The 13,823-nt window shown below is 42.3% G+C and overlaps 1 protein-coding gene across 2 annotated transcripts in view; it reads right to left on the reverse strand.

The window, feature by feature from the left end:
* The window catches only part of LOC306779446 (CD166 antigen homolog), a 33,025-nt gene continuing 19,202 nt past the window's right edge, over positions 1 to 13,823 (reverse strand). The window contains exons 2-16 of one of the 2 annotated variants that reach the window (XM_079271369.1): positions 10,493 to 10,599; positions 10,045 to 10,261; positions 9,844 to 9,908; positions 9,347 to 9,434; positions 8,943 to 9,116; positions 7,265 to 7,389; positions 6,993 to 7,125; positions 6,545 to 6,657; positions 6,324 to 6,450; positions 5,716 to 5,837; positions 3,610 to 3,742; positions 2,855 to 2,884; positions 2,293 to 2,404; positions 1,754 to 1,889; positions 1 to 1,664 (exon numbers count right to left, since the gene is read on the reverse strand). In XM_079271369.1, the coding sequence (XP_079127495.1) occupies positions 1,787 to 1,889; positions 2,293 to 2,404; positions 2,855 to 2,884; positions 3,610 to 3,742; positions 5,716 to 5,837; positions 6,324 to 6,450; positions 6,545 to 6,657; positions 6,993 to 7,125; positions 7,265 to 7,389; positions 8,943 to 9,116; positions 9,347 to 9,434; positions 9,844 to 9,908; positions 10,045 to 10,261; positions 10,493 to 10,599 (1,649 nt within the window). In that variant the 3' untranslated portion in view covers positions 1 to 1,664; positions 1,754 to 1,786. The remainder of the gene's footprint in view (positions 1,665 to 1,753; positions 1,890 to 2,292; positions 2,405 to 2,854; positions 2,885 to 3,609; positions 3,743 to 5,715; positions 5,838 to 6,323; positions 6,451 to 6,544; positions 6,658 to 6,992; positions 7,126 to 7,264; positions 7,390 to 8,942; positions 9,117 to 9,346; positions 9,435 to 9,843; positions 9,909 to 10,044; positions 10,262 to 10,492; positions 10,600 to 13,823) is intronic. The other variant, XM_079271370.1, reaches the window with a different exon arrangement.

Below are 13,823 nucleotides of genomic sequence, written 5' to 3' on the forward strand. Positions count from 1 at the left end.
AAACTAGTCATCAGTCATCATACAGTCATTTGACGGCAAAGCTTTTTCTTCCCAGAAGTGAAAACATTTGGAAACCGTGTTGCTCTTTATTTCAAAAGATGAAAAATGTGAAAACTGCAATAACAACATAATTAATATTCAGTGGACATAACTTTTCCAAATGTACACTTTATTTTAAACAAAAGTACAAAAACAAACATCGGGTATTTACAATACGTGCATGGCAATGTTCACTTTCTTTGGTCATTCTTCCAATTTGATGGTTTTACAAACAGCAGCTTGGCGGTCTGAGATCATCACATGCTGAATCTAGTATTCAACCAGACGCCGAGCAGCTGACTGATGACTTGTAACTTAATTACATTTTTGTAACGCCTGCAAGCAATTTACCAACTGTTTCAATCAAAGTTATGAATTCTACGGATATTATTGAATTTGCCTATACCTGGACATTTTTTACAATATAAATAGCAAAAAGAAAATTAAATTCACACACTTCACAATTACATCCTGTTCTTGATACATTGTCAAATTGAGTGAATGCTCTTAAAAAGGACCACATGTGTGACATGTACAGCTGCGCGTACTCCATCGTATTCTACACAAATCTGACATGAAGCCTAGTGCACATCACAAACTGAAGCAATTACAGGTAGATTTTCAAAAGAAGGCTAATTTATCATGACGGCTACGTTGAGATAAACACCTTATCCTCTGTGTGCTCCGTCACAGAATTATGCCACAGCTACACAACAACACTGGCTTTATGTAAAACAATCTGTACAGCCAAATTAAAGCCAATAGTGTGAGCTGAGTTACCCAAAACTTTCTCTCAATAATCTACCTGCCTGTGTTACACAGTGGTGATGTCGAATGTACAGTACATTTGAAAAAAAAGAAACAGGCAAAATGAACTGAGTTTCTGTTGTTTTCTGTCAAAGAACAATGAAAAAAAAAATCATGTAATGCCAAAGAACTCTGTGCCACATCGCCTACTTCCTGCAATGTAAATCATATCACCTTCTATAACTAATGCAGAGTATAACCCCAATAACCCATAGCCCTTTCAGGAATTTCATCTCTATTTCAACTTTTTTTTTTACGCATAAATGAACAAACTGAAACAAATGCACAAATAAACAGATTTAGTACACTGATGTTGAAGGCAGGTTGTTTTGACTGTGATGACGTGAAGCTAAAAAGCGATGGCGGTGATGTCCCCTCGGCCCCTTGCTATGTCTCCGAGGGCCAAAGAGTCAGACTAATGCAGGCCAACACATCCTTACATCAAAGGCAACTGGTCAAGTAGTAATTCTACTTGCATCAACTAACAAAACCAAAAGGATCTGCATTTTCTCAGTTTCCCAAATTCCATTCTAACAAACATGAGTCCTAATAGTAGACAAGTTTACACGTGTATCAGTAGTGCAGACAAGTTATGTATATCACATACAGGTATCCATTCTTTGTTTTGTGTTTTTTAGGAATGGAGGGGTGATGTTTGAGGGGTGAGGGGTGAGGGGGGGGGGGGGGGTGTTTGGATATGCTTTTTAGTCAAATTTTCCCTGAAACCAAATCCAAAGCGTCTTCATCCCAATGTACACTTGTTTTTTTTCCCCCAAAGACAAAGGTGAAGAGAAATGTGCAAAAGTTCCATGTTCCCACTGTAAGGAAGAGAATGAAATTGATGTTTAAAAAGAGAATGACTTTGCTCATCCTTATTTCTGAGGCATACGATGGAAATGTTTTCTACCTTTCACATTTCCAAAGCACGGTTGCCGTTTCTTTACACCTCAGCTTTTTGGCTGTTCTCCTCCACTTTCTCCTCCAGTTTTTTCTCCTCCTCAGAGGACCCGTCCTCATTTTCACCGGTCTTCCAGCTTCCTTGCCTGTTTAGAATGGAAACATTGTTACCCAACATGCTGATATTTCTTCCCTCTACAGTCACTTGTATGAAAAACACACTTTATATGGTAGGACGGCATGTGGACGAGACGTGCTACATAATATCTAATATTCACTGTCCATTTGCACTTGATGGGAACTTGGTATACTCAAGAGGAAAACTACGATCTGTATACTTCACAAAAATATCTGTACATGGATTTGCATATTTGTTTTCTGCTGTAATACTGCTCTTAGGTACGTATCAGTTTCGATGCCAAAATATACAAAAAAAGTGGAACAATATTTAAACCTTGTACCTATATCACATAATAATGCACGTCTAATAAATGCCATAGTCATACAACTGTATTAGGATTTGTAGAAAGGTCAGTGTTCACTTCTTACTTGGATTTCTTCATGTAGACCCAGTATGCCAGGCCAATAACCACCGTGGCGAGGAGGAGACCGACCACAACTCCAACCACCACCTTGGTTTGGTCGTTATCATCCGATTGGTCTGCAAGACAAAACAGAAACATGAGCGACCCGGGAGACACATTTCAGTATGACACCCCAGTCTCGCTGCATACTAATACAGGGAAGCAACAAAAAGTCATGATGTGCAATAAATGCATTGATGAATGGACACATCCGCACTGCACATGGTTATGACTCATTGAGTTAAATGTTAATGACAGATATTCATTAACCGACGGGGTTATGGACAATGTTGACATTTTGTCAGGATGCTGGTAGCTCCACTCCTCTGTCCTTAATATCTGTGTTTTATGAACGACAACACACTGTCCAAAGATTGATTTTTCCAGTTGAAGAGTCCAAGGTGATGTTAAAGGTAAATGTTGAATCAAGAGCCTTCCTTCAGTGAGCAACATTTGATTCCCCCAAAGACTTTACTCCCCCCACCCCCCTACCCATTCTTACAAGCAAGAAGACCGCTACAACTTACCTGGTTTATCCATTCTCACCTCCTCAATTACTGAAATCAGATATAAAATAAAATTAACTTCCAACAAAAAAGAAAAAAATCAAGCGTGACGTCCAGCAAAAAATACCACTCTAACTCTATTCTACTGCTGCATGCAAGAAGTTCAACAGAGGGAACAGATTAAATCCAGCATCCCAACATACACACCACTGAGTGAAGGGGGGGGGGGGGGGAGAAAAAGATGAAATGTTGTCCCAAACGCGCAGGAATGAGTAAGCAAGGGAGAGCAATGATGTTAACACTGTCTACAAAGTGCTAAGAGCATGCGATGATGACATTTGGACACTGGTGAGATGTTAGAAGTTAAATCATCAAAAGGCAAACAACTACGTATGTGATGAAACAAAAGTCTGTTCACACTTTAAAAGAGGCGAAAATAATTGTATTAAATTATTAAAGTAAACTGATTGGGTTGGTGATACAAAGCAGTTCTTGTTTCATAAAGGTTTGTGTCAGCCCAAAATTCTGCGATTTCTTTATCCACCGATAAAAAAAATCCTTAACGATGTGTGTTTACTCTCAAGCACATACCTGCTGACTTGAGGCAGTTTTATTCAAAACGTTTTTTTTGCATTATGTAAAGTCAACATGCAGACAGAAAGAGTTAGTGAGCAGAGTAGAAGGAAAACATCTACAAAGGCAGGTTAAGAGTTAGTCTTGAGGAAAAACACGAAGCGGAGAGAGCCGAGAGGACCGTACTGCCGCTGTGTACTTACGGGATGACACATTTATAGTCCTACTGTCCGCGCCAAACTCATTGGACACCGAACAAGACACGGTCAGATTTGCAGCAGGCACAACTGTGATCTTGTGCGTTATCTTTCCGTTGACGAAGGGACTCTCATCAAGCTGAACGACAGGAGAAGAAAGCACAGATGTTAGTATTCACATATCTAACTTTATTGTTTCTGATCCTGCCACACACACACGTAAGAAGTGTATGTTTCGTACCACTAGGGGGCGGCATTGGATCGATATGAGCCTTTCCACGGCAAAGACGCAGCTTGTGCCTCTGGGATATAGACACTTAAATCCCACAGGAAAACCCCAGACACAAAGACGAACTGCCAACACCCTTTTCTATGTCCTCGTCATATACAAGAGGACGTGGCAATTTTGTAAATACCCATTACCGAGCCTGTATTCAAGCCTTACATTATGGTCTCTGTGAACAGGCTTTAAAGGACGGGATGAGAGGATTTAAAATAAACTTGGACTGAAATGTAGAAATGTGTGTTATCTCCATAAATGCATTATCCATAAGTGAATGACTGCTGTGCACCTTTGGAGTTGATTAATTATGACACACACGTTTTGGTTTGGAGGATAGAAACTGAGTGAAAGGGTTGAATCGAATTGGTACCATCCCACACCCCCCTCAGGTTAACGTGAAATTCAAACTGCTTCAATGAGTGGTTCTGCTATCAGCGTGCACACAGGTACACCACGAGAACAAAAGAGGGGGAAAAAAGGGTCCATTTAATAAAAAAAAGAAAAATGGTCTTTATGACTGGTGCAAAACACTGTGTTTGAGCCTCAGAGAAAATGAAGAAATGTACTCTTTCGAACCACTGAGCACAACCGCCTAGAAATGTTTGGACTAGATAAGTGTGGTAGCTGGGGAAAACACTAACAGTGCGAACTGCTATGCACATAACAGGGAGTAGTCACTTGATGGCAAAAGCAAAGCATAACCTGTCTCAGGAACAAGGCACTGGCAAACCTCGGGCTTTTTAGCTTCCTCACAATGGACGCAGGCTTAAACAGATGGGTTTGTTTTGAGGGGAAAAATAAACGCCATCTCACTTTAACAACCACACGAGCATCTCAGTAGTTTGTCAAGCATTACCTGCTGCACATAGACATCATCTACAAACGCAGTTGATACTTTACTGATAATATTTTGATGCTGTTGCCTGAAGATCTCATTGCAGACACTGTACTGCAGGACAAACAAGTTGCCATTTTACACCAGAAGACCACTGTCACAACATGGATTTATAGGACAACCAGTATTAAACAGTGAAGGGGGGACTGAGAGAAACATTCAAAGCATTCTGAATGAAAACTTTGTTTCAAATATGATTCTAGGTGGTCAGGAGGACCTGAGGAACAACTGCTGGTATCCATCCTGTCTCATCAATAAACCGTTAAATCCAAATGTGGCGGAACACACAAGTTAACAAGCACACAAGGGAAACGCTTTCTCCATAATCTAGGATTGAGAAATTGGGTTGTTTTGGTTGCATAAATTCTGAGGTTCAGTTATTGAAGTTATGCTTTGGCCAATTTAGGACATTTTACAATAGCTGATTCTAATGAAGCAACACAGATTTCATTCCAGTTTAAAAGTAAAAAACCTTGAGATTTTAATGAAAACAAACCCCTTTTCTATGTTATTTAATGTCAGCATTTTTTTTTTCAGCAACAGCCCTCCAGTGTATTAATATTCATTAATATTTTGAGAGTGGAAGGGTACACCTAACATAGACTTACATTCACAGCTCCCCAACAAGTTAACATCCAAAACTGGTCAAAATACCACGTGCCTGCAGTTTGCTACAGGCTGTCAGTTTACTCTTTGTTTCATCCCCCACTAAAACTCTGAGTCATCACTCTGGCATAGACATCATAAAAAAATGCTCGAGTACCAGCGAGCACATTAAACGGTTCACATTCAACCTCACACCAAATCTAATTCTGACCGTGTCTGTCCATCTAGAAAGTCCTTCGTGTAACTGTTTTGGGAATCTCACAGAATCTTGCGAGGCACGGACGATGTCTGATACCTTCAACCGTAAAAAAAACACGAGTGTGCATACCGAGGTGCCGTTGATGCTCCAGGAAACAGCTGGCTTTGGAGATCCTTCAACCTCACAGATCAGGACTTTGTGTGCGCCGTCTTCGCCGCGTTTTTTAGACAGCTGTCTGATAACGGGAACACCTGCAACAGGACGTAACTCTTCAGATACATCTGAATGAGTGCACGTGTGGCGTGAATGGTAGCATTTCATTCATGCACGCACACGAAATGACGGAAGACAGTCTTATTTAATTCCTACTGAAAAGAGTAGTTTGACATTTTGGAAAAAAAAAGGCTTCCTCTCGTTCTTGCAGAGAGGCAGATGAGAAGATTGATACCGTTCTCAGTGTCTGTAAGGAAAGTATGTGGCAACAGCCAGCAGGCAGTTAGCTTCGCTTAGCATAAAGACGGGAAAACCTTGAAACTAGCCCGGCTCTCACCAAAGGCAACAAAAGGTGCCTATTAGCACCTCTAAAGCTCACTAATTACACATTTTTGAACATAACTTGTTTTCTGTTCCCTCGTGTTTCCCGTATCTAAGCTGAACTAATCTGACCTGCCGCTGGTTGGAGCTTGTTAAGCAAATAACATTTCCCAAAAATCTCTGAGTTTCCTTTAAGCCCTTACCTTCGACAACCAGCTCAAGAAAATCTTTTTGGGTGAGGAGCCCCATCGTCACCTCACACTCATAGCGGCCGGAGTCAGCGTAAGTCAGCTTGGTGAACTTGGGCTCTTTGTCCAGTTTAACATTGTCCTGAAATAAATGCAACGGATATCAGCACGGTCAACAACAACCAGAAATGTTTCTTCGCTGATTCAGACTTTGTTGTCTAAACGATTGCTTTTACCTTTGTCCAGGTGACACTGAAGTCTCCAGAGGCATTAATCTGGAGAGTTAGATCCAAAGCCTGACCGGCCTTCTCGACGATGTTTCCAGAGGGGCTTAAATTGATGTCTAGGTCTAACAAGAGAGGAGACGATGGTCAGGAGATCGCTCAGAGGCAAGACAAGGGTCGAAGCATTCCTGTTGTTAACCACACAATCCTGCACTTGGCTCACGGCCCTGCAGATGCAGCTTATTCGAGGCGGAGCGGTTAAAACAACATCTCTCACATAAGACGGGTAGGCTGGCAGGAAGGGACATTAGGATGTTCTTTTCACGAGCAAATTAGCTTTTATAGGAACAAAAAAGATTACAGGTAGAAAAGGAAATTACGCTGACAATTACTCTGGCGTGTGGCAAAATTGTAGTAATTTCTACTTTTAAAATAAATACAACATGGTGTGGTCTCTTACAGATGACTGTGATGTCCTTAGATGCTTCCATCGTTGGGTCGTCCACAAGAGAGCATTTGTATTCACCGGTGGAGTCGCGGGACACATTGGTGATGGTGTAAGTGTCTGTGTTTTCCACTTTCACCAACTCTCCCTTCAAAGACATACAATCAAACAATGGTGGGTATTTGGTTTTCAATGACTCATTGAAGAGAGACAACACAATACATGCAATGAGCATGAATGGAATACATTTGTGAGCGTCTCGATGAGATATCGATGAGCATGTGTACCTTGAGGTGGAAGTTAAAGGCGGTAGGAGCCGGGTTACCATCTGCCAGACACTTCAGAGTCACGTTGCCTCCTTCGACAAGAGGCTCCTGAGCAGTTACCTGAAGGACGATGTTCTCCGTGGAGTCTGTGCAGAGGATAGGAGACGGAGAGTCAGAGAGGTGATGTATGTGAGGGTGGAGGGCGTGTTAAGTAAGGCTCGTGGCCCCAACAGCCGGCTGCGGGGACTGCAGAGATCGGCTGTGTCAGCACGCTACAGAGAGCGCTCAGTATTTGTTATGACTGATGTAAAAACGCAGCTGAAAAGACGGTTGAATTGTGGTCATATTCTAAGGCATCAGACCAAACAATCAATGTTTATGCTCCATCTGATACAAACTCCTCACATTTCTTATAAGAAAGTGGCACAGATAGGTTTTACTTTAAAAGGCCAGGTTGAGCAGATAACGTCAATATGTAATGCTGCGTTCGGTATAAATCCCACGACAGAGCTACAGAATCCACAGCTCATTTTTCAACCGTCACTATTAAAGGTGCTGCTACTGTTGTCTTTCTTGGCTGGAAGCAAAAGAACGACATAAAACACTGAATATATCCTGGAAAAGGCAGTCTGTCTCCACTGGCTACAGCTACAGCTATGTTAATATGTGTGTGGGGGGGGGGGGGGGGGGGGGCATGGAGATCAACCTGGTATAAAATGATTGTGAGTGATTTCCTGCAAGTGGAGGAACCCCCTGCTGCACTGTTGTTTTCCTAACCTTCCAACAGCAAGACTGGACAGAAACCACCTGCCTGTCAATTGTTTTTCTGTTTTTAAAAATAGGAAATATTCATAAGATTCTAGTCTGCGTCTGGATCTCGACCAAAATACCCAAGCCGATTTACAATTGTTGTAGTTTATATGGACATACCAAAGCAAGTGAGGAGAATGTGCGAAGATACTGCGTATTCACTTTCTTGCAGAGAGTTTGAGGAGAGGATCGATGCCACTCTCTTAAAGGTCTGTTCAATATGAAGCTACTGCAGGAGACGGCCATCTTAACTCAGCATAACGACTGGAAACGGGGAAATATCCAGCCTGGCTCTGTGCAAGGGTAAACAATCCTTCTACCAGCACCTCTAAAGCTAATTAACACGTGGTATGTCATTTGTTTTATTTGTACAAACATGTTTTTTTTACCTATGAACCTTGCCAGGCTAGTTGTTTCCCCCTTTTTCCCTGTCTCCAGTCTTCATCCTCAGCTAAATGAACCAGCTGCTGGCTGTAGCTTCATATTTACAGTGCTGCCACGAGAGCGGTATCGATCGTCTCATCCAACTCTCGGCAAGAAAAGTACTCAAAATGTTGCACGCATCCTTTAAGAAATCCTGGAAAATGTGTGGATCCTGATCTGTAAAAAATAATAATAACCCAATGCACCGTGGCACATGATGTAACTTCAGATTAAACATTACTTTAAGTCTGTGAGCTGATTTTTGACAACATGCTTACAATTCAATAAATATATTTCCTTTGGAGAGGTAAATAAAAAAACTGACAAAAATATCATCAACTAGCATTATTTTAGTCTTTCATTTTGTGCAGAAGTTAGTCTGACAACAGCTCGTCTTCGCTCGGCTTCGCTCGTGCAGAGTGAAGCGGTGTGCAGTGAAGGTTGTTAGCGGGGTGAGAGGACTCACAGGTGACAGTGAAGGCTGCTGGAGAGGACACCAGCTCTGTGCCCACAGTGGGCTGAGTGCTGCAGGTGAACTCAGCGTCCGTGTCTTCCTTCTCGGCCGAGAACTCCAGTGTGGAAGAAGTAGTTGAAAGGCCAGTAACGCGGTCCACCAGCACTGAAGCTTGGATGGAAATCCCTAGACAGGAAACAAACAATTCTGTTTGAAAACTCTAAAAAGTAGAGAATGGTGTCCTGACCGCAACACTGCATTCTCGCAGTCAGCGAGTTCAATTCATATCACTGAAGGATGGTTTGCTGTCACAGAGAATAAATACATCTGTGTGGGTAACATTTAAAAATGTCAGCCCTCCAAAGAGCTGATTTGTTGGCATTTATAAATCACCCAACTGAATGAAGAAAACACACCTTTCCCATCAGCCACCAGAGGTGTGTTGTTCTTGAGCCATGTGATATTTGCAGCTGGATTGGAGTCTTTTGCAACACATGTCCCAAGCTGTGGAACAAAAACAAAACAAAAAAAGAACACAACTTGAGAAAAATAGCAATAAAACTACACCTGGAAACAGAAATATTGAAGAAGAAAAGCATTTTATGAATTTAGAATAAATCTGCATCATTTTAAATGACCAAACATCTGTGCAAATTGGCATTTTCAGAGTCTTTCCGACCATGAAATGCCCTAAGCACTTCTAAAGCCCCTCGGATCCTTTGGGTATTTTAATTGCAGTCGAGGAGATTCTGCTCTTTAGTAATTCATGAGAATCACTTCAAAGAACTCATTACCGTAGTAACACGGTCTCTGCAATGCCTCAAGTTACCTTCGCTCAAGTGAGGGATTCCCCTTGATGTTTTACTGCGTAAAATAATGTAGATATAAGCAATGTTCATCATGAAAAACCCACCTTAGTAAGTTTGCCAATCTCGAGCTCGTCCGCTTTGTCAGAAATCTCCAGGCCTGCCGGCGTCTCTGCAATACATCAATAAATGTCTCAATTAATGAACAGAGTGCTAGTGTGGCTGATTTGCGTGCTGCACGTCAGTCATCACAGCACTTTAACTGAAGTAATCCTAGTTACTTCAGACGCATGCCAGCTTGCACTCACTGTAGATCACCACATTGACTGGATATTCTCCGATGTCTGCATTAAACACCACCATGCAGGTGAAAGTGTGCTGGTCGGTCAGCTTGGCTGCAGAAAGCAGCAGGCTGGAGTTTGCGCCCATGCTGACGCGACCCTTGTATTCATCAGTGGCGCTGATTGAGACGCCCTGGTCTCTCTGCTTGACCAGCAGGTCTCCCGAAAGTCCCGGTCCTTTGTCCTAGAGAGCAGAGCAGAGTGCACTTGATACATGTCTGTCACACATGGCATTGCCTTCCAGTTCCAATTAGAAGCGCGCAGCCTTTTTGTTCCACTCTGTTCATACGGTGTCATGCGGAGGGACAGATGGGCGGCCTAATGGACACGGGCACTCAGACTGGGCGTGGTTCAGATAAGCGGGTGTCAGACGGAGATCACCATGTTGAATCTATTGACCTTCAGTATGACTTACATATTTCCATTTGGTTATCGTGATGTCTTCTGCTTTCATGGCTCCGATGTTGCAGGGGATCTCGAGTGTTTCCCCATACAGGCCGATAACGGTCTCCAAACCGCTGACTGCGAAAGAGAAGAAAAGAGAAACAATGTTCAATTACTTCCTCAGAAGGGCCGCTCCGGTCAGCTCCAACACAGCGTGATATTCTTGGAGGGAAAATTGAAATCCATTATTCTTCTGAATGCTTAAGTCGTCCCGTCCACTCTTTCTGTACATATTTGACTGCCATTTATCAAAACCACTTCGTGTTCACTAAGAACAGCAGTTTCTATGGAGTTCTGATTATTTTACAGCCCCCGTGGTAAAAAAAAAAAAAAAAACGCGCCGCTGCTCAGTTTTTGGTATTCAGATTCACATTTCAGACCTCTCTGAGTTCAGGCTGAGTTAATTAACGAGTGGGCGTGTGGAGACAAAAAACATCTGACAGCTAAAAATCCAAAACAGCTCATCAGCTGCTCAGCAAAGTGTAAGAGCACAAAGCAGCGGCCAAACCCTATTCCATCTGTTGAATCGGGGACAAATAATGTTCGTCGATTTTACGGGACAAGTGCAAAACAATGTGTGCATTCAACCCTGAAATTGTGCGATTGTATTCACGCACAACAAAACTGCTGCACACTAATGTCCTTTCTGCACTGCAACTAAAGTTTTAGTCTCACGTTCCCTCCGAGCTCCACGGACATTTAAAGGTTTCCTCAGAAGTGGTGCAAAGATGGGGCGGCAAATAAATTTGCTGTGTGAGTGATACTCATTTGAATCCCGTTTGAATGAAAGTAAATACTTCTACTGTGGTTACCATTGTCTACATCAGGGCGGGGTAACAACTGGGACCATTAAGGCGAAATGGCAGAGCGGCTTGTGATGCCAGGATGAGCACAAATGTTCTGCTTCCTACTCCGTCTGTTTTGTTTTCCCACAAGTTAAACCCTGCCTGTCAAGTGTCACTTTCACATCAAGACAATAAGACACGTTCCTAAACGTCTGGTACTCTTATAATGTCACAACTCACAACAATATCAAACAGTCAGCCTCAACTAAACACAGTCTGCCGTCCTCCTGACACCGAACAACTTCCCACTCCCGACACATGTCACTCATCTTTATGAGGCGTCGGCTCTGAAACAACATCGAGCCCGGCGCTGAACGAACCAGAGCCAGTAACGCCTGTCAGGAAAGCCAATACAGCGAGCGGATGACAAACAACAGACAATTTAATAATGTCATTTTCTACAGAGCATGTCCTGCTGCATGTTCAGCTCTGATGCAGTTTCTTTTGACATTGTTTCCTGCCAGTTTTGTTACTAATGCGACTGCCCTGCCCTGTGGCCACGAGTCTCATATTAAAGTGAGAGTTCCACATTTATTTTGGGGAGAGTAAGATCAGAAGAACGATATCACTCGAGTGTCTGTTAGATTTGAAGCCGGATAGCTTAGCCTATAGCTTAAAGACAGCTAGCCTGACTCTGTGCAAAGGTTACACAATTCACCAGCCAGCACCTCCAACGCTCCCTCATACATTGTGTGATATCCCATGTGTTTGATCTGTACAAAACATGTAAAACATCAGAAAAAAAGGGTTTGCAGGACCAGGCTGGTTGTTTCATTGTATCCAATATTCATGCTAAACTAAGCTAGCAGTCTACAGTCTGACAGTACTAAACATAGTCGAGTGTGGTATCGATCTTCTCATGCAACACTCGACTAAAAAAGCAAGACGGTGTCTGTCCAAAAATGTCTTTCCCCTTAATATCCACAATAACGTAACCAATCACGGGCTGCTTCATGCACATTCATTCACAAGTAGAATGCCCCATTTTACAATCGGTGTATATTTTGTTCAAAACAGGAAAAGTGGATATAATCAAACAAAAAGACTGAACTAAATAACCGTTTTTAGTGTTTGCTAATTCACTATGACATCCATTTAAAGACAGATTGATGTATGCAAAAACATGAGGAATTACCCATACAGAGACCAGGAAACAAACATATACATAGAGAACAACAGGGCTTTAAAGCTGCATTAGATAAAGCTGTGGTGATGACTGTAATCAGGTTTTTTTAAAGCTTTATCTGTGAGCATCGAAGCAGTGTAACACACACTAAAAACCTATTAAACACTGATCGTGCTGCACGTCACCCACATAGATACAATTCCTGCATTTAAATAAGGCTCAGCGACATTTAATAGTGACAGCAAGGGATGAAAACAAACCTCACCACATTTCAACTGCTGACAGTTTTACCAGGAATTCTTCACCAAACACAGGGATAGGCTGTCACTTGTCAACTGCAGCACAATTAAAACCATCTCCTGCATTGATTCCTCTTATTATCCATGATTTGACACACCTACAGCCGGCTCCTTTCACATCATGAAGTCAATTCAAAGGATGACAAGCTTCTTTAGAATCAAGTCAAGATTTGATCGGCCTCAATAAGTCATTTTGCTTACATTACATTCCAGTATTCACGAGTATGCCATAATAGCTGTTTACTTAATCGTTTGATGAAATCTATATAATTGTCTACGGGCAGCAAATGTGCTGTAAATGTGCGCCTGCATTTCACAGAGTCTTCGTCACATCGAGACATTGGCAACTGGGTGTGCATCAGTCCCAGCCACCTGAAATGGTGATGCAGATTACTGGTGCAAACACAGTATGCTAATGTGGCCGTCCAACACTCCCTTGTTCCGTCTTTCTGATGTAAATCTAATGAAACTGACTCTCATGCTTGAGTGCGCTTTAGCTACACGAGCAGGTTTGTGGTCGAGGCATAAAAGATTGCACACGCTGGGGCGGAAAATGGAGACTTTGTGAATCTATTAGGAGGTTGAGTTAATGAGCTCTCTGTGCAGGACATGGACACATGTTTTGCATATGTGTCAAATCCAATGATAGCCCGCTACATTTCATATTTGGAGTTACTTTACAGTGCCAAAAATAATCTGTCAGTGTAGATTATGTGTCACACCTGGGTACGTCGGTGCCAGAATGCTCTAATGGTCGAGGAACCGTCCAAACTGTTAGAAAGTAGCTGGCATCGGAGTCCACGCGTTCCCCCAGTGTTGAGCCTCACACTTCTCAGGAAAGTCCTGCACAACCTGCTCTGCTGAATCTTACAATTGTTAAGTAACCAGAGTCAAATATATGCGGGTTACATTGCAAGCACCGCAGGGCTGGAAAGGTTATCGCACTTCCTGTATAATGGACTCCTCAGATTTCAAATTCAAATCGGCAGTTTTGAATATTTAAATAAAGCTGTGTTCAGCCTCTCTGAGAAC

Source organism: Melanostigma gelatinosum, assembly GCF_949748355.1.
Source record: "Melanostigma gelatinosum genome assembly, chromosome: 7".
NCBI lineage: Eukaryota > Metazoa > Chordata > Actinopteri > Perciformes > Zoarcidae > Melanostigma > Melanostigma gelatinosum.